The 24,190-nt window shown below is 33.1% G+C and overlaps 1 protein-coding gene across 1 annotated transcript in view; it reads right to left on the bottom strand.

Moving 5' to 3' along the window:
* Window positions 1-4,247: 4,247 nt before the first annotated feature.
* The window catches only part of BLOC1S5 (biogenesis of lysosomal organelles complex 1 subunit 5), a 92,020-nt gene continuing 72,077 nt past the window's right edge, over window positions 4,248-24,190 (bottom strand). The window contains exon 5 of the mRNA XM_001367745.4: window positions 4,248-9,718. Within this exon, the coding sequence (XP_001367782.1) occupies window positions 9,539-9,718 (180 nt within the window). The 3' untranslated portion in view covers window positions 4,248-9,538. The remainder of the gene's footprint in view (window positions 9,719-24,190) is intronic.

Here is a 24,190-nt window from a genome sequence, read left to right on the forward strand (position 1 = left end):
ATTATAAAAAGCTTTAAATACCAAAAGGGCAATTTATATTCAATCCAGAAATAATAGTGATCCACGGGAGTTTACTGAATAGGGACAGGAAGGGTAATATAGTTACTTTAAGAAGATGTGTTACCTTGAAATTTTCATTTAAAGAAGATTGAAAGTTTTGAGGGAAGAGGAAAGTAGGACATGCGTTGATTTTTTTAAAGGTCTGTTGCTGAGTTAAGTTCTGTTTGGAATTCTAGGATTTAGTGTTGTTCTAAAAGTTGTCACATTCAAAACTCAGCAGGTTTAAGAATAGATTGTGATGTATTGATTATTCCTTTACTAGTATCTGATATTATTTCTTTTGTCTTCGTAAGAAGTAAAGGTTTAAGATCTAACTGTGTCATATTTGTGAATGGCTGGTTATGTGAATAGATATGAATACACAAGGATTCAAGAGCTAGAGGTTAGTAGGGGAATGTATTTCCTGCTAAGCCCTAGGCCTGAGAGAATTTGAGTGCAATGGCAATGGTTACCCTTTTCCAGGAACCTAGACCTCCCATTTTGAAAGCAGGATAAACAATGAACCAACCCAGCAAATAAGTAGTTGTTTAAACATCTAGGAGAAAGGAGGAAGGCACTACAAATGGAATTGGTCAACTCGTGCACTAATAATAATAATATATATATATATATATATTCTATATATACTTATACATGTCTCCCCTGATAGAAAATAAGTTCTTTAAGGACAGAAACTATTATTCCTCTTTTGCCTTTGTATCCCCAGAGCTTAACATAGTGCCTGGCACATGCCTAGGTACTTTTTGATGATCAATATTCTTCCTAAAATGTGGTACTTAGAATTGAATGCAATAATCTGAACACATAGGTCTAGTATGGGATAGCTAGCCGATGCAGGGTATAGAGTTGAGGAGTTCTGGGAGCTCTCTGACTTCAAGACTGATCTCAGCTTTATGACCCTGAGCAAGTCAATTAACCCTTTGTGTTTCAGATTCTGATCTGCAAAATGATCTGGAGAAGGAGATGTCACACTGCTCCAGTATCTTTGCTTAAGAAAATCCCAAATGAGGTCACGAAGACTAAGACAATTTAACAATGGCAGTATTATTGCCTCCCTAGTCATGGATTAAAGAAAACTAAAATCACATTAGTTTTTTGAGTTGCAGTCAATTAGCTGAGCAGTCATTAGTGCATGAAATATGTATATATGTTTTGCAAGTTTAGTGATATACACACATAATGTTAGACATAACCAGTGACAATAATCACTTATATTAATTATATATAATCTAGTATTAATTGATGGGCATAATGTGAACATATTTTTCAAATGATATGAACAAAGATTCTAGTTAAGGGTACTGAAAATGAAATCTTGAGAATACTAATAGATCACTCACTAAAATTCAACCAGAATTTTAAAAAATATCTAACTTCATATAATTTTTAAAAAATGATGATTCTAGAAGTATATTTTACTAACATTGCTTTGCTAGACAACCATAAAAAATTAAGGATATAATATTTTGAGAATGCTTTGGAGCATTTAGCATTAATGAGCATTAAGGAGAATTTATTAATAAATATATTTAGGCTACAAAGACACAAACAATTGCTTTGGCCTATTATTTCCTAGGTAAAAAGAAAGTCAGAGACTGAGTATACAATAGGACAAAATTAATTGTGTCAATTGTTAATACATTAGTGATTTACAAAGCATTGCCCATTTTTCATATAATGGGAAATAGAAACAGTAAATGAAAGTTGCAAGTTTCAAACAGAATCACAGAATCTCAAAATGAGACCTTCAAAGGCATATAGTCCAACCTCCAATAGCAATCAGTCAATTAAAAATTTATTCTGTGCTATATGCCAAGAACTATGCTAAGATCTTGGCTTTCAAAAAGATAACATTTTATTAGGGCTGATGTTTATGTATATAAACAAATTAATTTTTGAAAACCATGCAGTTAAATACAAGATAGTTTAAAGTGTATAAAGTGTATTCTCCACAATAAACCTGTCAGTAAACAATATATTAACTCTATCCTACAAAAGGGGCACAGGATAAGATGGGTATTGGTCATAAAACTTTTAAGTTCCAGAGTCTGGGATCAATCCAAATTTTGTGACTCCAAGTCCAGAGCACTTTCTACACACTGGGCTGCCTTCTTGGTCAAAATCTGTATTATCTTTGTTAATTAAGTCAGTTCAGTGCTGAAGAGATTTTTTAGAGATTGTGAAGATTGGATTTGGCTCTCCCCTGATTATAACAAAGAAGGCACTTAGCTCTTCCTTGATTGTGAAGACTGAATTGTAATCCCCTGTCTATTTGTTGATTTAATCCCCAGAAATGTAAGCATAGTACTTGAAGTTGAGTGGGAAGATCTGTCCATGTTAGATCTGATCACTAAGGGTGTAAATATTCCACTTAATCATGAAGTAGGAGGTCTGTGACCCACGTGTGTCATTGTGGGTAATGAATTAGAATAAACTAACTGCCTTCTGGGCAGTTCTAGAGCAGAGCGGCAGCTGTGATTGGTAGACATGGAATTAGGGGAAGTGACACAAGAAAAGAGGTCTTTAAAAGAAAGAGACAATAGCCTAAACAAGGTTGGTTGTTGAGGTTGGTCTTCTAGGAGTTTGAAGAAGACACACTTGGAGTGGAGTCTGTTGGAGTTGAGGCTGATAAAAGAATCTGCTGATTGAACTGACAATGTGGTGAGTATAAAGGCTGACTTCCTTACTTGACCTTTCTGGAGGCGTGAGCCTCCCAGAAAGGCCCATCATCTTGAGACTCCTTTCTCCTGGCTGGGGCCTTAGAATTTCTACCTGACTCAGAGGAAGCCAGAGCTCTCTCTCTCTCTCTCTTCCTCCCTGCCCCCCCATTTCTCTCTTCCTTAATATCTTCCCTCTATTGTAAAAATAAACTACCATATATATGGTAGTTTTATAACTTTAGTAATTCATTTTGGGTGTTTAGAAATTAAATTCCTGGTGACCAATTAAATATTCAGTCCAACCAGAAATTTAACTATCTATTTATCTATGTATAATATATATTTTTCTTCCCATAATTATAAGAGGCATTAAAAAATAAAGTAGAAATTTAATAACTTTATTTTTAATATTATTTTTATTCTTTACTTAAACATCCCAAAATGAGCATTTCCACATATGCAACAGAAAACAAAAGAGAGGAATCAAGCAGTAGGACTCCATTTCATACTGGCTTTTTAAAAATAGCATATAATAAATTCTACATAGTACTTTCAAGACTGTCCTCTGCAAATCTGAACTTTCTTCTGTTCTCTTCCATACATTTTTTCAAATGTTTCACTGGCTCTTTTTATATCATTATTGCTAACTCCTCTTTATTCCATTAACATATCCTTTCACCTCCCAATTAAAAATTGAGCAAAATAAATTTTTTTTAAGCAAATAAGCATAATGAGGAAAATGAACTCACAGAGTGACCAGGACCAAAAAATTAATGTCTTTTTCTAAACCTTGACTCCATCACCCCTTTTTCAGGAGGTAAGGATATTTTCTCACAGGTCTCAGAAGACAAGATTGGTCGTTGCTTTGATCAGACTTAAGGTCTTTCAAAACTGTTTTCTTTACAGTATTGCTGTTTGTTTACATTGTTCTCTTTAATAATTTCTTGCAGCACAATAATATTCCATTACAATTACATGTCTATTTGTTCAGTCATTCTCCAAATTCTCCTTTTTCCTTGGATTCTAGTTACTTTATTTCCCTTTAAAAGCTCCCATTTAAAAATCAGGAAGTTTGTTTAGCTTGTAACTATTCTATCCTCAGTATTCACCTCCTTCTTAACTCTACTTTCTAGCCTCACTCATTCCCATGTTGTTTCATGTTTCTACAACATACCTCTGTGGGTACGTGTACATGCTTTTGTTCCAACTTTCTGTTGGCTCGTTCAAATAACAATGAGATTTACCTGATATCTACTGTCCCCCCATTCTTTCAGTGTTTCTAGACACTTCTCACAAAGCACAGTTATGACATGGCTTATACCCTTCTTCCTCTTTGTCCAAAACTCATTCTCAGTAACATTTGTCACTCAATCATACACTGCCTGTGTTAGATACTGGACCATAAGTTCTTTGAGGATCATTTTTATATAATCTTTGTATCTCTTAACACACCTGGATAGTACTCTGCATTATAAGACTAGACTTATTGAAGTCAAGGACTATATCAGAATGAAATAAAAAACACAATTCCTGAATAGAATAAACTTCTTTAATTGTCTTACAAGGTTTTTTTCCCTTTTTTAATGTGTCTAAGAAGTATTTGGAAAGTTCATGAGACACACAGGGGTTACATGATTTGTCTAAAGTCATTTACCCAAGGTAGGATTTCATTCAGGGCTTCCTGATTCAAACTCAATATTCTATCTACTATGCTATGCTGTCAATATAGTTATTAATGTAAGTTGAATTAAAATATGAAATTAGTAAAGAGTTTAACATGGTTATATATGGGCATGTGACATTAAATAGATTTAAAACTATATCTAGAACTATTACAGAAAGTACAATAACATAAGTTTATAAACTTTTTTCATGCTGTATATCCTGGTAGAAAATGTTTGTACATATTTAAGTTCCTGGGGGAAAAAGGACAACTTTAAATGAAATTACTAAACAACTTCAAAAAATATATATAGTACATTCCAGGTTTTTATCTTTTTCTTGTCCAGAGAATGGTATTTTAACTCATTTTGAAATCTGGCAAAATCATATATTTCCTAACATTTCCACTGTGTAGTCACAGACATACTAGATAGGGAAAATTTTTGTCAACACAGTGACACCTGCTGGGTTTTAGCTGCAAATTTCAAATTTCAAGTTAAAAACAAAACTTTAACCCTTAAAAACATTTGCAAATAATTTCTTGATAGAACATACAGTAGATAACAGAGGAAACTTTTTCTCTCTTTTGTGGCAGAATTCTTATGGAGGTACTTCTTGAAAAAAGTATTTTAACAACACAACCCTGAAAAATAGCTAACTTTATATTTAATGTTAGGAACTGAAATGATAATTTGAATATTTTAACTCTTTATCTGTTATTTTAAAGGAAAATAACTGTATTGAATCTAAGAAGAGAGGATTTATGTTTTTCTTTGCACTACTGCAATCTTAACAAGTACAGCTAATGCCATAAAAATAAACAAGAATAGATTACCATGACTGAAAATTTTGTCATCTTGGCATTTTCAACACAATATACCATATAGTTAATGCCTCATATGAAACTCTCTCAGAAGTCACACCTATCACAACTGTTGGAAACATCTGCCTTGAGGGCCGAAATTTTCCAAGCTTGGTCTCAATTTAAAGGTGAAATTTTCCTGGAAAACTTAACAGCAAACATGCTCACTTATTTTGAGGAGAGATGGCAAAAAACATGTACCCCATACTATTTTCCACATTTAAAATGTATTATTTTATTATTTTTAATAACTGAATGGCTGAATTTCAGACACCACCTTTCTCTATGTGTGTAGTCTGAGAAAGCTTCTGTAAATGAAAAAAATTAGGTAACTAAAAAAGAATCTTCTGCTTTGATAAAATTTTCTCTAATTTTCACTCAGAATTTGAGAAATGTGAAGTATTATTTGAGAACTACACAATACTGGTGGTTTCTTCATGACTTACTAAGTCAGTGGACAATATCTCCCTCTTTCCTAAGCATTTTCCTTTTTCTGCAAAAAAAGAACCAAATGCGAGGTTTCATTTTTTATATACTCACCTTAATATGCTAAAGTTTATGACCTAAACCATTGTGCTTTTACCCTATCTTTAGAGATAAACCAAGTTGGAAATAATTTGCTTTTATCAATAGGTCTGCGACTTACTAATGATTATTTTTCTTTCATCATCATCCAAAACATTTATTGAACATCCAATGCATGAGTCTTTCTGTAAAATCTTTTTCCAAAAGCTGAGTGGAAAATACCAGTTTAAAATCAAGATAAATGCACATTAGCTAAATGTGTTTTCAAGATGAACAGGCCTTTTTCTATGGTCCGGCTTATTTTTTCTGAATCTTCTTTTGGACAGTAAAACATGAACAGCACAATAAGGAAGAGGCCTTTCCTATTCTTTCAAAACCTAAAATCCAGTTTTGGCAGGACTGGGGTGGGATGATAAAACAGTTTTGCATATAAGCTGAGAACAAGACTTATTTTTTTTTAATAGAAATGCATCCTCTTACAAAAATCTACATGCATTTTCCCTTTGTTTATGGAACACATTTAATATTTGATGTCTTTGGAATAGTTTTACAGGATCTTCTTTTATGAAGAGAAGTAAACATTTTAATCTATGCAAAAACCTATATAGTTTTGATGTTGTTAGTTATGCCATTCAAAAATAGCATGGTCTAGTAATTGTGGAGGAAGAAGAGGATTACATATAAAGCACAGTATATTAACAAATCTAGGTTCTATTTCCCAATTCACCAATGACACATATATAACATCGGGTTACAACTATTCAGTAATTAAATAACATTTTTATAGTGGGCATAATACTTGCTACATGCTTCAATTCATATAATGCTATTGAAAATTATGAGATGCTTGTTTTTCTGAGAAACTCAGCAAAGCATTAGATAAATGGCCTCCAAGTTTTTGATGGAAAATATTTAAAAATATTTTACTTGCTACCTTCCTTCTTGAGACAAAAATATATAGCCCTAGCCCTAAATGTCTACAGCTATATTAATGGCACAAGCTCCAACATTTAAAATGCTTCAATGAGTAGATGGAGGCTTTCTTACATGCAAAATTAGTGTCCTTTTGAAAGCAAAGAGAAAAATTCTTTTTGGTATTTAGGTACCTAAGGGTTCTACAGCACTTCAGTCTGTATACTGATATGATGAAAATTATATGAAACCCCACCTCTGCCAATTAAGTACTAAGTGCTAAGTGACATGTAAGTCACTTAGTCTTTCTGGCCTCAGTTTCCTCCTCTACAAAATGAAGCAGTTGTACTTGATAATCATCTTTAAGGTCTGTTCTAGTTTTAAATCTATGATACTATGATTCATATTACTTGGAAGTGATAATACCACAAACACAATGATAACCCAAAGAACCTAGAAAGGGTCAAAAATTGTAAAGGATATGAGCAGAAGGATACAATGCTGCCCATGTTCCACTTCCTTACCACCTGCTTACAAATAGTAATAAAACCAAAAACAGTCTTATATAATATATAAGGCATTATCAATGACATGAAGGAATTACTATTAGCTGAAGTCTATGAGATATGTGTGGATATAGTAGTATAGCATAGTTATGTTTTTAGATTGCAAAGGTAGTCCTTTAGTAGTTTTTATTAAATCACTTTGTTTACCACAAAAAAATACATCAAAAATTTTGCTTTTGCATATAACTTGCCTTTTTTCTCCCTTTTTGCCAAATCTGAGATAAATTACTGGAACTTTTTGTTTTTATTGTCTTGTTGTCTATAGTATGGTCCAAAAAAGATTTGGTCATTCTGGACAATAGAAGGGATAGCGTCTACTACTAGGAAGTCATCATTCATCAATGAACACTAATGAAAATGAGATGTGACCAGGTGTTGTTACAAAGAATATATTTTGTGTTTTTAATCCTGAATGTTAAAAATTCTTGTCATATGATTTTAGATTAGAAGTTCTTCTGGAATTTGTGTAAGGTAAAGTAAGTTCATTTCAACTGAGCTTGAACATAAGCTAACAGAAATATTGGACTCTAGTCAGCCGATTATATTTTTTAGTATATTCTTGATGAAGCACACAGACCCAATTTCTTAGTTACAGCATCCATTCACCATTGGATGTACTAACATGTAAAGACATTCCAGAAACCACCTTCCATTCAAAAAGGGATTTTTATTTAAGGTTTTCCTTACTTCTCATGTGTGGGATATTTTAGAGCTATGTTTTTTTTCCCCCCATCCACTAAAGAGAATTAACAAAATTCCAACATGCCTTACTGTCGGCAAGGACTCTTTTTACTCTATGTACCACAGGATGATTGATGAACCTGTCAGGCTTACGGTAGCGGACAGAGAAAGTTGGCTGAAGTTCAGTGTTATTGAAAGAAATCTCAAATACTTATTCTGTCTCCTCTACTAACTTTAATCACATTTTCAACATGCTGCCAAGAATGGAGCTTTGACACCAAGCCATAAATTTACACAGGCAACCATTGTCGATTTTATGTAGTCACAACACTGAGATAACAAGAGAGTTGGAATTTTTTTTTTCTGGTTCCCTTCTTCACTGAATAGCAGTTATAAATATTATTTGAGATATTTATCCATGCTTTAGCATTCACTAGCAACATATATCCTTCTGTTATTATTATTGCATTTGATTTCTTCTTAATTTACTTGGATTAAATAAAGAAATATAACTTACATTCTCCAGGAAAAATTGTTAAATGCATATTTTAAGGATCACAGTGATGACAGCATTTGTACATTTTATATCATAATATATTTGCTAATGGGAATACACATTATTGCTAAAAACATCTTGATATCTAAGATGGCCTTTTTAGCCATGAAGCCCAACACTTCTGGTTCTTCAAAAGCCAGAATATACATACAGTCCCAGATGCACTAATTACTTAAAGAGCTGTAAAATGTGCAGATAGTATTTAACCTAAAAAGCTGATTTCCCTGCAAAACAGACATATAATGAGGTAAATGCTATGGGTAAGACCATGATTCTTGAAAAGGGTAAAAAGCATAACCAGATTTTTTGGTAAGCTCTTCCTTAAATTTTGAAAGTTCAAAATTTTACATTGTAAAAGGCCACTGGTCTTTGTAAGAGATAATCTTGCTGTCTTAGTCCCCTAGAATATGTGGTCATGCTATGACTGCAGTTTACACTAATACCCTAAAATAGGCAGTTTATTGTCCTACTGAGACATCACTGTTGCTGAAATTATTTTGATTTTCAATTCTTTAATACAAGCTCTTTTTCAAATATAGTAGTTTGCGAACATTATTTACATAAGAACAATATGTATTCCCCTCTTATAGTCTGCGGCTGACTGGCAATTAGTTGAATACATTGTCTAAACAAGTATAATAATCTAATACTAACTCATATATGAGAATGAATTAGATTATCTTTCACAGCCTGAGAATTCTGCTACATTTGTCATTTTCTTATCTTTTCAGTGACCATGGATAGACTGTAATTTCTGAGGGTCTAAGAATCAATTTATACCATTCTTCCTACTACTTCCCCACCTAAATAGTTGTACAGAGGCACTTAAAGTTAGAGGCATATGGGACTATTTTCCTTTTATTATGAACATTAAATCTGATCTCTAGCAAAGGTTTTTATCTTTATTATCAGTTTTCGAAATAACATTACCACCAAAACATATTGCTAAGTTTGTAACAGAGGACAAATAAGTATGGTGATTTGGTTTGTTGTTGTTGTTGTTTTTGGCACAGTGGAAAGAAAAGTTTTTGTATTCTTTTTGTTATTCAAGCTCTTAAAAAGATGAAAATTTTGCTAGATCTTTCTCCATCTCAGCATATTGTTCTTTAAGGCGTTCTGTGGCTTTTTTGTGCTCTTCATCCACTGCAGACTGTTTGCTGTGTTGCTCTTTCATGAAATCTTCCCATTGGGTTATGCGTTGTTTTTCACTAATCAACAAGTGGTGATTATGAAGCTGAGGAAAGAAAACATGGAAGTCATGCAACATTTTATAGATATGACTTGTTTTATGTGCATAAAATATGTGAACATTTTCTATATTATACCAAATTACTACCATAATAACAATGCATAGGTACATTCTGATTAAAAAAGCAAATGGAGAGAAAGATGACAGATTAGGAATGAACATGAATGTGCACACTTAAAATTTCTTTTGAGTTAAATTTATCTTCAAAAACATGTTTTCCAAAATGTCTACTTCTTCCTTTCTGTATCCATTGCAATTACATATTTTTGTTATTCTATCAAGCATTTATAAAAATACCAGGTTGAAAGGACCTGACCAATAATAACAAGTCATATTTATGTAGTACATTAAGGTCTGTGACCTACAACCACCTAGGGACCTGGTAACACACGTATTATTATTATTGCCATTCTACAGCTGAGAAAACCAAGGATCACAACTTTAATGGTTTCATTCATCAAAAATCAGAGGAAAAAACAAAGGGAAATGCTATTTTGACTTAAATCTGCCCAAATTAGCTGCTAAAGTATTAATAATGGGAACCTCACAAGGGACTGTCCATTCAATCTTAGGGTTCACAGAAAATGAGGAAAAATAAGTATATTCTGAAATATACTCTAGGTTTGAAGAGAAGAGATTTCAAACAGTTCAAGGAAAGGATAAGTAGCAACCTATGGTCTAAAATTCCAAATACACTGACCTAGGGAGAGTGAGAGACTCAAGAATGAACGTCTGATAGATGTAGATAATTCTGAGAAGGAAAAGGAGGGAGAAGTGGAACCAAGATGATGGTGCAGAGGCACCTTCTAAAGTCCTAACCTTCTAAAAATTTTCTCCAAAAAAATCTAAAAAAAATGTTTCAGAATAAATATTTGGGGGCAGCCACATGGCTCGATAGATTGAGAGCCAGATTTAGAGATGAGAGTTCTGGATTCAAATTTAACATCAGATACTTCTTAGCTGTATGGCCGTGGGCAAGTCATTTTTACCTCAATTGCCTAGCCTTTATCACTCCTCTGCCTTGCAACCAATACTTAATATTGATTCTAAGACCAAAGGTAAGGGTTAAAAAAACAAACAAAACATGAATATTGGTGTAGAAGAACCAATAGAGATGGGGTAAGGCATCTTCTATGATCAAGATGATTTAAAAGATCTTTTGGGGAGCACTGCCTCCAGCAAGATCACTGGGGAGAGCCTTGGGCCAAGCCAGCTGCAAGGTAACTTCCTCCTCTTCAGGTTCTAAAACCAGGTCCAAGCCAGCTGCTAGGCCTTCAGATTCTGTCCAGGTCAACAGCAAATCACTGTCACACTGATCTTTCAAGGTTCCTGAGTTCAGGACTCTATTGCATAGGTAACAACAGATTTTTTGTGTCACTGACTTGAGGAAAAGGGAAGGACTAATAGAAGCAAGGACCCGCATTACAGTTCCAGGGTGGGAAAGAGTTGTGTTTGATTACCAGAGCTCAGGCCAGAAGAGTACTGACCACACCTGTCTTTAGATCATATCACCTTAGAACTGAAATTTGCAGACACACAGAACTAGGTTTGAGGGCAGCAGCAAGAAAAATATGAAATTTAAGAGTGTGTTTCTTTTGCCTCGGGAACAGGGCCCAACTTTAAAATAAAAATGGAATTCAGGAAAAAGCTAAGAAAATGAGCAAACATCAAAACAACCACCAAACAAACAAAAGAACTAACAATAGAAAATTATTATGTAGATAAGGAAGAACAAGCCACAGACTCAGAAGATGATGAAATCAAAGCAGCTACATGAAAAACTTCAAAAAAAAAAATGGGAATTGGTCTCAGACCCTGGAAGAGCTCAAAAGAAAGATTTAAAAAATCAAGTAAGAGAGGCTGATGAAAAAAAAGGAAAAATGAAATAAAAGTGATGCAAGAGAGAAGGAGGAGGTAGAGGAGGAGGAAGAGAAGAAAAAAACCCTTGAAAAACAGAACAGTAAAAAAAGAAAGAATTAGACAAATAAGAAAGGAGGGCTAAAAGCTCACCTGAAGAAAATCCTTAAAAATCAGAATTGGTCAAGTGGAAATTGTTAACTACAAGAGACATCAAGAAACAATAAACCAAAATTAAAAAAATGAAAAAATAGAGGAAAATGTGAAAGATTTCATTGGGGAAAAAATGGCTGATCTGGAAAATAAATCTAGGAGAAATAATTTAGGAATTATTGGACTACTTGAAAGCCATAATCAAAAAAAGAGCCCAGATATCATGTAAGTAAAAATTATCTAAAAAAAAACTGCCTTCCCAATCTTGAACAAGAGGGTAAAAAAGAAATAGAAATAATCTTCTGATCATTTCTGGAAAGAGATCCCAAAATGAAAATTCCCAGAAATATTATAACAAAATTCCAGAGCTTGCAGGCCAAGGAAAACATACAGCAAAGACTCACAAAGAAACAATTCATATATTATGGAGCCACAGTCAGGATGACACAAGATTTAGTGGATTCTTCTAAGGATCAGAAAGTTTGGAATACAATATTCCAGAAGGCAAAGAGGATTATAAAATTACAAAAAGGATTACAACTCAAGATAACCAAAGAGATGGTAAGATAAGAGACAATATCCTCAAGAATTTAGGTCAAAAGAACTGAAAGAACTGGTGGCTATGATTCCTAAAAAATCCCTCACAATCTCTTTTTTTTTTTAATATGTAGAGGTAAGGAATGTTGTCATAGTTGTGGAGATAGAATAATGTTCTAATATTTTAAAATTTATTTTACATGTACTGCTTTATTTTTAAAAAAATATTTTTTACAATGGAAAATAGCCAGTTAACTACTCCCACCCCCATTAGAGAATGCATCATTTGACCAAAAGACAGATGTATACATAAAACTATGTCATTTCTATTTATCAGTTCTTCCTCTTGAGGAGGACATATATAAGTTAATCTTCAAAGTTATTCTGGGAGGTAGATGCTATTATTATCCCTATTCTGCAGAACAGAAAACTGAAGTAGGTGAAGTGCCTTTACCCATGGTCACACAGCTATTGTCTGATATGGGATTTTAATTTAATGTTCTGATTTTCAAGAAAGGGGAGTTGACTTTGATTTCCAATAAGATGACTAAATGTATTAGGAAATGACAGTCTGTGATCATTTTTAAAGGGAAGAAATGTTGATGTACCTGAATTTTAATAAAGCATTTGAAAAAAGTATCTCACTGTGTTCTTGTGGACAAGGTAGACCAACATGGACTAGATGAAAGTACAATTGTGTAAATTTAGAATTGGTTGAATAACTGAACCAGAGAGTAGAAAAAGGAACTGAAAGAACTTGGAGACAGTATAGTACTGTGGAAATAGAACTACCTATACAGTCAGAGATACTAGCTTCAAATTGTCATTTACTACCTGTATAACTATGAACAAGTTACTTAACCTTTCTGAGCCTCAGTTTCTTCCCTTGGAAAATGATGGAGTTAGACTAAGATGTCCCCTAAGGTTCCTTTCAACTCTAAATCTATGGTCTCTTTGATCCTAAGTTCTCTAAGGAAAGGTTTCAGGGATCTGTTCTTAGCAGTGGTTCTGTGTAACAACTTTTTCTCCCCAATGGCATGGTTGGCCTGCTTATCAAATCTGTAGATAACATAAATTTGGAAGGCATAGCAAACATTTTGGAAAATAGTTGGGATAGAAATATAAAACAATAGGCTGCATCTAATAAAATGAAATGAGTATGAGAGGAGAGCTTGCAGATATTGCCAAATTGACCCCACAACTTTGCCTGACCCACCATTAATCCATAGCCAACTCTATTATGCTCTTTAGGCATTACTGTTGAGAGTTAGTTGCAGGAACATACCAACTTTGTGTTTTTGCTATCAAGGATCTAAAGAAAAAAGAAAAGTTCACCTCTGAGCACTAAAGACAATGAAACTGGTGGCAAAAGCTGCTAATGTTATGGAATCATTCTTGGTTTCACATATCAGTGTGCTGACTTTACCTAAATGAATGAAGGAAAAAGTACTTAAAAGCTTACTACATGCCAACTATACTAATCAGAGAGAACAAGAGGAGGGAAGAAAGGAGACTGGGGGAGAAAGAGGGAGAGAGAAAAAGAGAAAAAATACATTACTTAAGGAACTTATAATCTAATAGAGGAAAACAACTTATTAATGATCATACAAGGGAGGAATGTTTTGTTCTGAGAAGGTAAAGGGGGTGGAGGTATACCTAGATGCTGAGATGGGTGGACTGATGAATGGATTGGATGTGAAGCTTGAAGCATGCCATAATGACACTAATAGCAATGGTATCCATATGGAGAAATTTGCTGAGAGAAACTTCCTCCTGGTTTTGACATCTTCAACAACAACAATGATAAATGTTGAACCCAACACTGATAGCTTCCAGTTATCTATGGGGCTAAGACTGACTACTTGTTGGATGAAAATCATGTGGACTTGGGCAGGTGAAATAAAGAAAACTTTCTAAGTCCTAGGGTACTTTGCTTCCTTGCCTCCTAGAATGGTGAACCTAGGAAGAATGCAGTGTTGTGGTATATAATAGGTAGGTACTTTTTTTTTTAAACCGGTCTAACAATACACTGTATTGGTTCTAATCCAGAAGAGCACTAAAGGTTGGGCAATGGGGGTTAAGTGTTACACAGGGTTACACAGTTAGGAAGTGTCAGAGGCCAGATTTGAACCCGAGACTTTCCATCTCTAGGCTCTCAATCTACTGAGCCACCCATCTGCTCTCATGTACTTTCAATAAATGTGTACTGATTTATTACTGAATGACTCCCCATGCTTCCTGTGAATGATTTCTACCCTGTACATATGAAAATGATTTATTGTAACTGTAGAAGTTAAAGATCAGATTCTTGTTTAAGTACAAGTTGGAAGAGATGACTTCTGAGATCCCATCTTATTCTCAGATTATATGATCACATAAGTGACTGGTCACAATTTGAGCACATGTCAGAGCTGAAACTTGGGCTCAGGTTTTTTTGTCCCATGTCTAGCATTTTTCCCCCTCATTCTTTTTCATCACACACTACATAAGCAACTTTATAAATAACACATTTAAGAAAATGTTTTTGACTACACCATGATGAATTTCTCAAAATCATAAATTATGAAAATTAAAAGAGGCCTTGAGAGATTATTCTAGTTCCCTGTTGTCAGGCAGGTAAATGTTTAAATATCTAGGTCCATTCTCTGCTTGAAGTGTTCTATGAATGGAAAATGTAAAAATGTCCTTAATGTTTTAGGCAAGAGCAAATAGAAACTCTTTTCTACGGCAATGAAGGATGTCAAAGGGGGGGGGGAGAAAAAATACAGAACTGCTGGAAATAATAGCTGACAATAAAAGAAGAAAACAGTACAATCAGAGTCCCCTAACTAAAGAAAATTAAGTCTAGTAAATGATAGTAGATGGTCTCAAGGATGTTACAGACAGCAACAAGAGGCTCAGATGGACAAAAAAATTCATGGCAGCGTCACTAGTGAAATTCAACAAAAAATAGAATGACACAATATGAGCAAGATAATATTTTATCAACAGTGGAACTACCTGCCAATAGAATGGGTCAATGACTTGCCTCTGTTTAACTAAAGATGAGGGCTCAGTTCTTTTTTTTTTTAATATTAGAGCAAAGAACAGAAAGGGGTAGGTGGGGAAATAACTTATAGGGTTAGTGACAGCATGGGTTGAAAGATATTAAGAATGGTTACATAGCTGAGGCTGAGGAACAATATGATTGGTTGTAGTTGCAACCCCGTCCTTCTTCCTATGACTAAGAAATATTCTCATTGTTTGAGTCCACCTGCAAGGCCAAAGATAGTGGCCCAGACTTTTTTTGGAGAGCAAACCAGACATCCTTGAAGAACTGCTTGGTGGTATAAAGATACTAGACCAGACTCCCTGATGTCCATCCACATTTCCCAAGAACAGCAAATTTCCTTGAGGCAAGAATGGAACAGTGATAAGCAGAAGAAGTAGGTTTCTAAACTTAGACACAGTTTTTGGAGATGATATACTCTGAAGGGAGATTTGAAGTAATTTTTAGGAACGTTTAGTAATGTGAAAACAAAATATATCAACAGATCCAGTTCCTTTCACTTTTTCTCATCATGGCAGTTTTATTCACAAGGATATTATATTATGCCTTATGTTATAGGAAGGAAAAAATGAAGCTACTTTTTACTTAGTATAACAACAGTAAACATTGAATTTCTATAACTTTCAATAAGATGTGTTCTTACATCTTCATTGTACAAAATGTGTTGAAGCTAAGGAACATCAAGTTTAAGAGTATCACAAGCACAGGTGGACATAAAATGCATGTCACTACATATAACCAAAAGAGAAACTCACCAGATCAGAAAACAATTGTAGCCACTATAGCCTAATATTAAGAATTCTATTTCAGTAACATTTCTACTCAAAAAGATCTTTGATCTCATTTATGTAGGCATTCCTTCCAATAATACAGATCATGACACAACTATCATTGCCCATTTTGTATGACTTGTGTTCATATCCTCCAAAAAGTTTATGGGGGTAAAGATGGGGAGGGAACGAGAAGGAAGTACTCTAGTCAAAACTGGGAAGTTTTCTCAATTTTTCTTCTCATTGAGAAGATACCAATGAAGTATGTATATTATCTATTGCTTATCTCTTTCTACTGGAGATTTGCTCGCTTTATATTTTTTTAACTTTTGTATTTTTTTAATATCATTCCTTTCATCTTTCTGCCTTGTACAATTCCTCATTTGTAACATGTCACAGTCTATTCACATCTATTATTCATTTTTATATTGTTTTTTAGGTGATCCTTAAATTCTGTGATGACTGAAGGGTTTCATAAGTTGCACAATATCATAAATGAGATACTTAAAAAAAGATGGGTCTTTATTTGAGGAAGAAACAGAAACATGGAGTGATTAAAAGAATTTTGACATATTCTTAAAGAAAACCCAGCCCACTCTTTTCTTCCTCTTATTTAATTCTAGATACAATTTATTGCTCATTCAAAGATAAACTTATTAGTAGATGTGCTCTATGAGTTGTCTATTGAACAAACTATACAGCATATTCTGAACAGTAAGCATTCTTCATCTATGTGATTTTCTTTGTGGGGCTAGTTGAGTCAAAACAATTAAGGTGATTATGAATCTCGTAAGAGTCTCTGCAGTGTTCTAGGCTCAATGCACTCAATACAATGTCATTTGCAAACAGGAACACAAGAAGAACTAATCATCTATAAGTAATCCCTCCACAAATCCTTATTCTAGTATGTCATCTTAGTATGGAGGTGAACATGGTTTTGTTCAAAAGCTATTATTATAGCTTTCAAAAATATGGCCCCAACAATGGGCTCAATTTCTTAAGAACAAGCCTAGATAAATATGAGAGGCTCATTATCAATTGGTTGGCCATTTAATAATTAATTTATTTGGCTATAATAATCCACACAAAAAAAGAAAGCAGCTTTTGCAGTAATAGTCATAGAACACAAAAAAAGGAGGAAAGGGGTGCTGAAAATCAAACTGGTTTTAGACCATCTATAAACATTAATTTAGCAACTGGTACTAAGTGTGAGATCTTGTCCAGTAAGCAAGATTAATTGAAGAACTAAATTTTATTAATTTTGATATTCTGACAGAAAAATGTCATAGATTAAAGACTGGTTCGTGGGTTCTTCTTGGAAAGGAAATCAAGAATTGGTTTGATCACTCATCTAAAAACAACAAAAAATACCACTTCATGGGACATCTAGTTATCTCATATTGCAGTGCTTAGAGTTTACAAAAACATGACTATAAAAATCATTGCAGCTAACTCATATATTGCAGAGGATGAGGTACCAAAGAAATTCCACAAAGAATTCTACAGGTTCTCCAAAATAAATCACCATATATATTGATACTTGGTGATTTCTAAGAAAAGGTAGAAATAGATAAGAATGGTGAGAAATATATTGAAAAATAGGATTCAGGAGCAAGGAGCAAGAGAAGTAAAAGACTTATATACTACAGAGAAGCCTCTACTCTATAAATCAAAAAGTATTCTTTTCAAGAAAAGAATCAGAGGATCCTGGACATAGCATGTACCTAACAATATTTTTAGAAAGGAAAAGAAAAACCTTAAAAATGATGATACTTTAACACAGAGAGAATGATTTATTACTGATGTGAGGCTCATTCCTTAAACAATTGTTTATGTAAAGGAGAATCCCCAACCTTGTAAAGATTTAAATTAATAAAAAGCTAGAAAAATAAAAAATGAGAAAAATAGATGGTATTCAGGTAACTTTAACCTGATCCATTTAAATATGTCACACAAACACATGGACATGGAGGAAAGGTACGGGTATTCATTATTTTATGTGGGCTTAATATAATTTATCGGTGAAAATAAATCATAATTCCAAAGAGATTAAAGGAGCTTAATAACTACATTTTTTTCAAGACTTAATTTGACAAACAAAGAGCTATATGGCAGGTAAGGGCAACTATATTTTAGAATATAAACTCATTTGTAAAATCTTATGGAGAAGGATGGTGAAAGATTCATCTTTTTACATAGAGAGACACAGTATAATGTAAAACAACAGTTGAAGTCAGAAAGCTTGGCAAGAGATGAAATTAGAAGCATGACAGATAAAAGATGGAAGAAATCTACAAAGCTTTTTAAGATGTACTCTTTTTATCATTAAAGTCAAAGTAATCATCACATTTAGATTCTAACATTCAATCCTGGATATACGTATTAGTGGAAATGGAAATAGTTCTGAACAAAACAAAGATGGGAAAAGCAGCTAGACCAAACCAAGATAACACAGAGAAGGTCCATGATTTAAGCAACATAATTTTGAGAGTATTTAGGTATGAGTTCTCAATATATCTGAAAGATGGGGAATGTATCAAAGAAATGGAAAAAATCTTGAACTTCATTATTACCAAAAAATGCAATCAGGAGAGTATTGATGACTCAGATGCCTGAATTTCCACAGAAATAAAATTTTTTGAGAACAATCTACAAAGAAAGAAGATATTACAGATAAGGCTATATTAGAAGGGAAATGATATTAAACAATTTTAATATCACACACTTGATTCAAATATATATAGAAAATAAAACCTCACAATGCTAGTTATTTGTTTAATCAGAAAAAATGATTTAGTAAAATAAAATGCTGTTATAAAGGTAACAATGTAATTTCTATACTTATGTTCAAAATTATACAAAACTACATAAAATATATAACAAATAATCATGTCTGATAACTCTAATCATTACTATCAAGTAAGGCAGACAAAAGGGAGAAATATATTCATTAAAGTTTTTCCCCATTCTAATGGAGGAGTTCTCGCATATATTTCAAGTTGAGAACACTTTTCTAAATCCTAAATTCAATTATTTTCAGTATTAAGAGAAGTAGGCTAAAGATGGAATAAAAATCAAACTTAATAATTTTCACATTCATATTAAGAAGTATCCCTGGTATTGAAGCACACAATCTTATGTAAAATGTTTGTAGGAATTACATGGAAGAATACTTGGATTTAGATGTTTCTAGGAGAAGGGATATGACAGATAAAAATGAATTATTAAAATACGGTTGGGTATTTAAAGTTCCTAAAAACAATTAAGCAGAGAAGAAAAATCCCAGAAATTATTTTATGTACACAAATACATACTGAAAAGCTAGCTTCAAAATGTTAAATATTTATAGTTACTGAAAGATATAACACAAGTAAAGTTAACTATAAAACAGACTAGACCAAATGATATGTAATAAATTCTTATCTACTGAATACTAGAAATTGATTTCATACAAATAACAAGAACAAATAGTTGCTTCTCATGCTCTATATTCAAAGATGTTAAATTCTTTTTAAATTACCACCAACATTTCTGAGTTGATTATGAAATAAACATGAAGCAAAGGTTCATAAAAATTTAAGAACATCAAATTAAAGTACGCTGTTTATGAAGAAAACTGTGGTTGTCTTCTTATTAATTTTTCCATATATTTTATTCTGTTAAAGAGGAGTTAACTCTAAAAAGGTGTGATAGTTAAAAGAAAGGTTTGGGGATCCTTTCTATAAATCAAATGTTTTAAAATAACTAAAATTTGAAAAAACAACCGTTATACTGTTCATTTCCTTTTATATAGAATCACAGAGCCTCAGAGTTGGAAAGGACAGATAGCAAAGCTCTTTAGTCCAACTCATACATAGAAAATTATTCCTTCTGTAACATAACAGTTCTCTTGCATTTGCTTGAAGGTCTCCACTCCTATGGTAAGGGGGAACCCACTATTACAAATAGTTCTAATTATTAAGAAGATTTTCTAAACATCAAGACTAAATTTGACTCTTTGAAACTTCCATTCATTGCTTCTAGTTTTGACTTGTGGAGTAAAGCAACATGGTGCAATGAAAGGAATACTTAACTTGGTCTGAGGACTTTGGGAGTCACAGGGCCTTAATATAAATCCTGGTTCTTAACATATCTATGACTATGAGCAAATTACTTGACCTTTTTGATCTTTAGCTTCTTTAATTCTAAAATGAAGTAGATAATCTCTATGGTCCCTTCCATCTCTAAATCTGGGATCCTACTCAAGTCAAATCCCTCTTCCATGTTTTATATACTTATATATTTCCACCTTTTATATGCTTGGCCCAAGCCATTTCTGCTCCTAGTTAAATAAATATTCCTAGTTCTTTCAATTGATCATTTTGTGGCATGATCTCAAGGCCCTTTTCCATCCTTATTATTTCTTCTCCAGTATAAAATATCCTACCACGAATGTGGTGCTCCAAACCAAATACAATATTTTAGTTTTTAAATAAAAACAATCTTAATTTGAAAGGAAATAAGAGGAAAGTTTACTTCAGGAGCAATAAATTAACTGAATGGTTTTGAATTGCTTAATAGAAGAGTTTGGGAACAATTATTTTCAGTCAATTAAGAATTAAAAGTAATCTACAGTTGAAAAACACAACTAAGAATGTTAAAAAAACTAGTCTAAAAATAGAACATTTTTCTTCTATACTTCTTCCTTTAAAATATAATATGTATATATTGTTTTATAGTTATCAAATACTTTTCTACATATGATTTCATCATTACTACAAACTTAAGAGATAATATAAATATTATTTCCATTCTACAAATGAAGAAACTGAGATTCTGAAAAATTAAGAGATTTGCTCAAGGTTATATAACTGTAAGTACAGTAGTCTACAGCTTGAACCAGGTCATCTAACTCTAACTCCACTAGGCTTTCCACTAAATTATGTTGCCCATAAAATTTTTTTTGTAAATTTTAAAAATCAGTATACAAACACAGAAAAAGAGTGAAAACAACAGTCAGCTAAGTGATTATCCAAAGTAGTTTAATGTAACAATAACAGTAACTCACATCTATATAATGGTTTCAGGTTTACAAAGAGTTAAGTTTTATTCATATCAAAGTTTCTGTTACAATCACCAAGAAAAAAATTATTAAATCTCTGGGACAATTAAAACTTGGATTACACTAAGTAAGAATATTCCCACACAAATGCACTAGGGAAGGGGAAATTTGTGCACCACCTACATCCCCCTGGAGAATGGTAATATATTCATAAGAGTCAATGATTTTAAAAGATGCCTGTAATTCCCATTTGCTCAGGACTCTTGTTGCCAGCACACAAAAATACAATGTTGTGTTAGTGGCAATTTTCTAGTCATAAGTCAAGTAACTAGGGAATGTGCATGATTGTTTTCCTAAACATCAATTGTGGGAAACATGATTTTGTAAGAATGACGTTTATCACAATTCACTTCCTACAGAATTCCACAAATTGTCTTGACATAAAAGGATTCTTGAATAATGCTAATATTTTATTTTACTTCATCACTACTATCTTTCTATGTAACAAAATGAATAAAATTATTCAAGGCAGTGAAAAACATAAGTTGTCAGTCTGAGGTCAATTTTGCTTTGCATATATTAATTTGGAACAGAATGTTTTACATAAATGTAAGAACCATGACTACCAATAATACTTAAAAAGTCCTTCAAGTACAGATCAATCATTATCTACAATTGTTCTCTAAAGCTGGCAGCAGACAAAAGTAGCTTTTATAAATAAGTCAGTATTGAGGGGGAAAAGGGCAAGAACTTAAGAGAAATGTTTTACTGACCTGGAGAGAAACAACAAGTTCAGATATTGAGAATGGATGGTAGATGAGATGCTATATGCGACTGCTATTAACTACAAACTACATAATCATTTTCTCCCCACCCCACCCCCAAAAACCTTACCTTCCATCTTAGAATCAATATTGTGTATTGGTTCTAAAGCACAAGAGTGATAAGGGCTAGACAATGGGGGTTAAGTGATTTGCCCAGGGTCACCCAGCTAGTTAGTATCTGAGGCCATATTTAAACCCAGGATCTCCTGTCTCTAGACGTGGCTCTCAATCCACTGATGTAAAAAAATATCATTATTTAAATTGCAAAGTTTAAATTCCTTTTGAGAAGAATTTTAGGTAAAGAAGATGCTACCTCTCTGAATCCAGAACTGAACTGTTGGAGAAGCCACCATGAAGAAGCCTCCAGACCACAAGTTGCACAAAATTGAACTTTGGGTGTGGTTGACTGACCATTTATTTGTATCTGTACTTTCATGCCAAAGGGGACTGCCCCCTAACTGGCTTTTTGTCAATGCGTTCAGCAATTATTGGTTTTATTCTTTTGTTTCTCTTATCCTCAGATTATTGTAATCTTTAAATTGATTATGTTTTCATGATCCTTTGGGAAAAAAATTAATTTTTTTCAAAAGATCAAACGGAGGAATGTAAAAAATAGACTCGAATACAGGACTACAATCCCCAAGAGCCTTTGCTCCACTTCCCCAGCCAGAATGCCTTGTAATCTCACCTGGACCGAGATGGAGAAGGTATTTAAGCTGATTCAAAGGCTTTTGAGGGCTCTCTCTTGGCTCTTGGACTTCCATTTTGGGGCAGGCGTGGCTTTTTTTCATAATGTAGGTGAGGTTGTGTCTAGGCCACTCTATGGCCTGGACACATGTCTCTTATCCTGTATTTTCGTTAATCCTTAATCTTCAATAAACCTCTAAAAAAAATATAATACTCCTTGCAGAGAGAAACTAATTTCTACCTGCCTCAGTCTCTCCATATTCCCTAAATTTTAATCTTTACACTGAGCCACCCATCTGCCCCCTCAAAAATCATTTTCAATGTGTCATATTTATTCTTTCACCCTTTAAGAGAGGAGGATAAACTGATTTTGAAACAATCTCAATTTAATTCAGTGACTCTGAGACTTTTTTAAACTGTTATGTCCTCATGTGATATTTTAATAGTGTAAATCACCACCACTTCTTTTGACTACTGGTCTTTACATGGGGAAAAAAAAATCACATAGTATATAGCTCTCTTACCAAATTATTTTGCTGTATATTTGGAACAATGACAATTAGAGTAGCTGCTTGAAAATCTATGTCTCAGAGATTAGCTGACATTCCCAAACAAAGAGGCATAACCAGTTCTGTTTTGATTAAATTGTCTTTTTAATGAAGCATGATTGTAAATCCTTGGTTAACAATTCTTCCACAATAATTTCTGTAAGGAATGAAAAGACTATGAACTTCAAAAGCAGACTTCTAGGGTGAAGATTAAGTATGACTTTTATTATTTCTCAGGATTATTGTTTCATTATGGTAGTTTATCTTTGAAATTGTGATAGAAGTCACTCATCTGGAGACCTAAATAAATTTTATTATAACTAATTTACAAAACATGTTGCTATTCATGTAATGACTTCTTTTGTCTTAAAAACTGACCTGGGATATAAAAATTTTATCTATCAGAGATGCCATTTTATGAGTTTGGTTGCTTTAAGAAACACTATTTTGAACATTTTAAGCAAATTATTTGTAATTGCTTTAGCAATGGCTTAGAGAAAGAGGATTGTGTTTCACTCATATATATCTTCTCTTCAACCACAAAACATTCTATTCTTGCTATCAACATGTCATAAAGGGAAAGAATTTTCCATCTAGTACTGGAAAGTGTAGTGTAATTGAAGGCATGGGTTTTATATAATATATAATAATATATATATAATAACACTGGTTACATATAATAGTGAAGAAACCATGATATTAATTAGGGTTATATTTATCCTTTGGACATGAGTTGGAATCTATCTATTAGGGATCATTTAAGTACCAAGTATGCTGAGTATTAGGGATGGATACAAAGACAAAAATCACAAGGGTTCTTTCTTTAAGAAGCTTATTTGCATGTCAACAGGTATAAATCATAGCAAGTATATTGGCATTTGATATATACTGAATTTTATAAACAAAACATACAAGATAATGGGGGAGGAAGAACAGTACAAAAGGTACTTGATTTAAGTCTTAGAGGAAGTCAGGGATTGTAAGAGGACAA

Source organism: Monodelphis domestica, chromosome 3 (assembly GCF_027887165.1).
Source record: "Monodelphis domestica isolate mMonDom1 chromosome 3, mMonDom1.pri, whole genome shotgun sequence".
Taxonomy (NCBI): Eukaryota; Metazoa; Chordata; class Mammalia; order Didelphimorphia; family Didelphidae; genus Monodelphis; species Monodelphis domestica.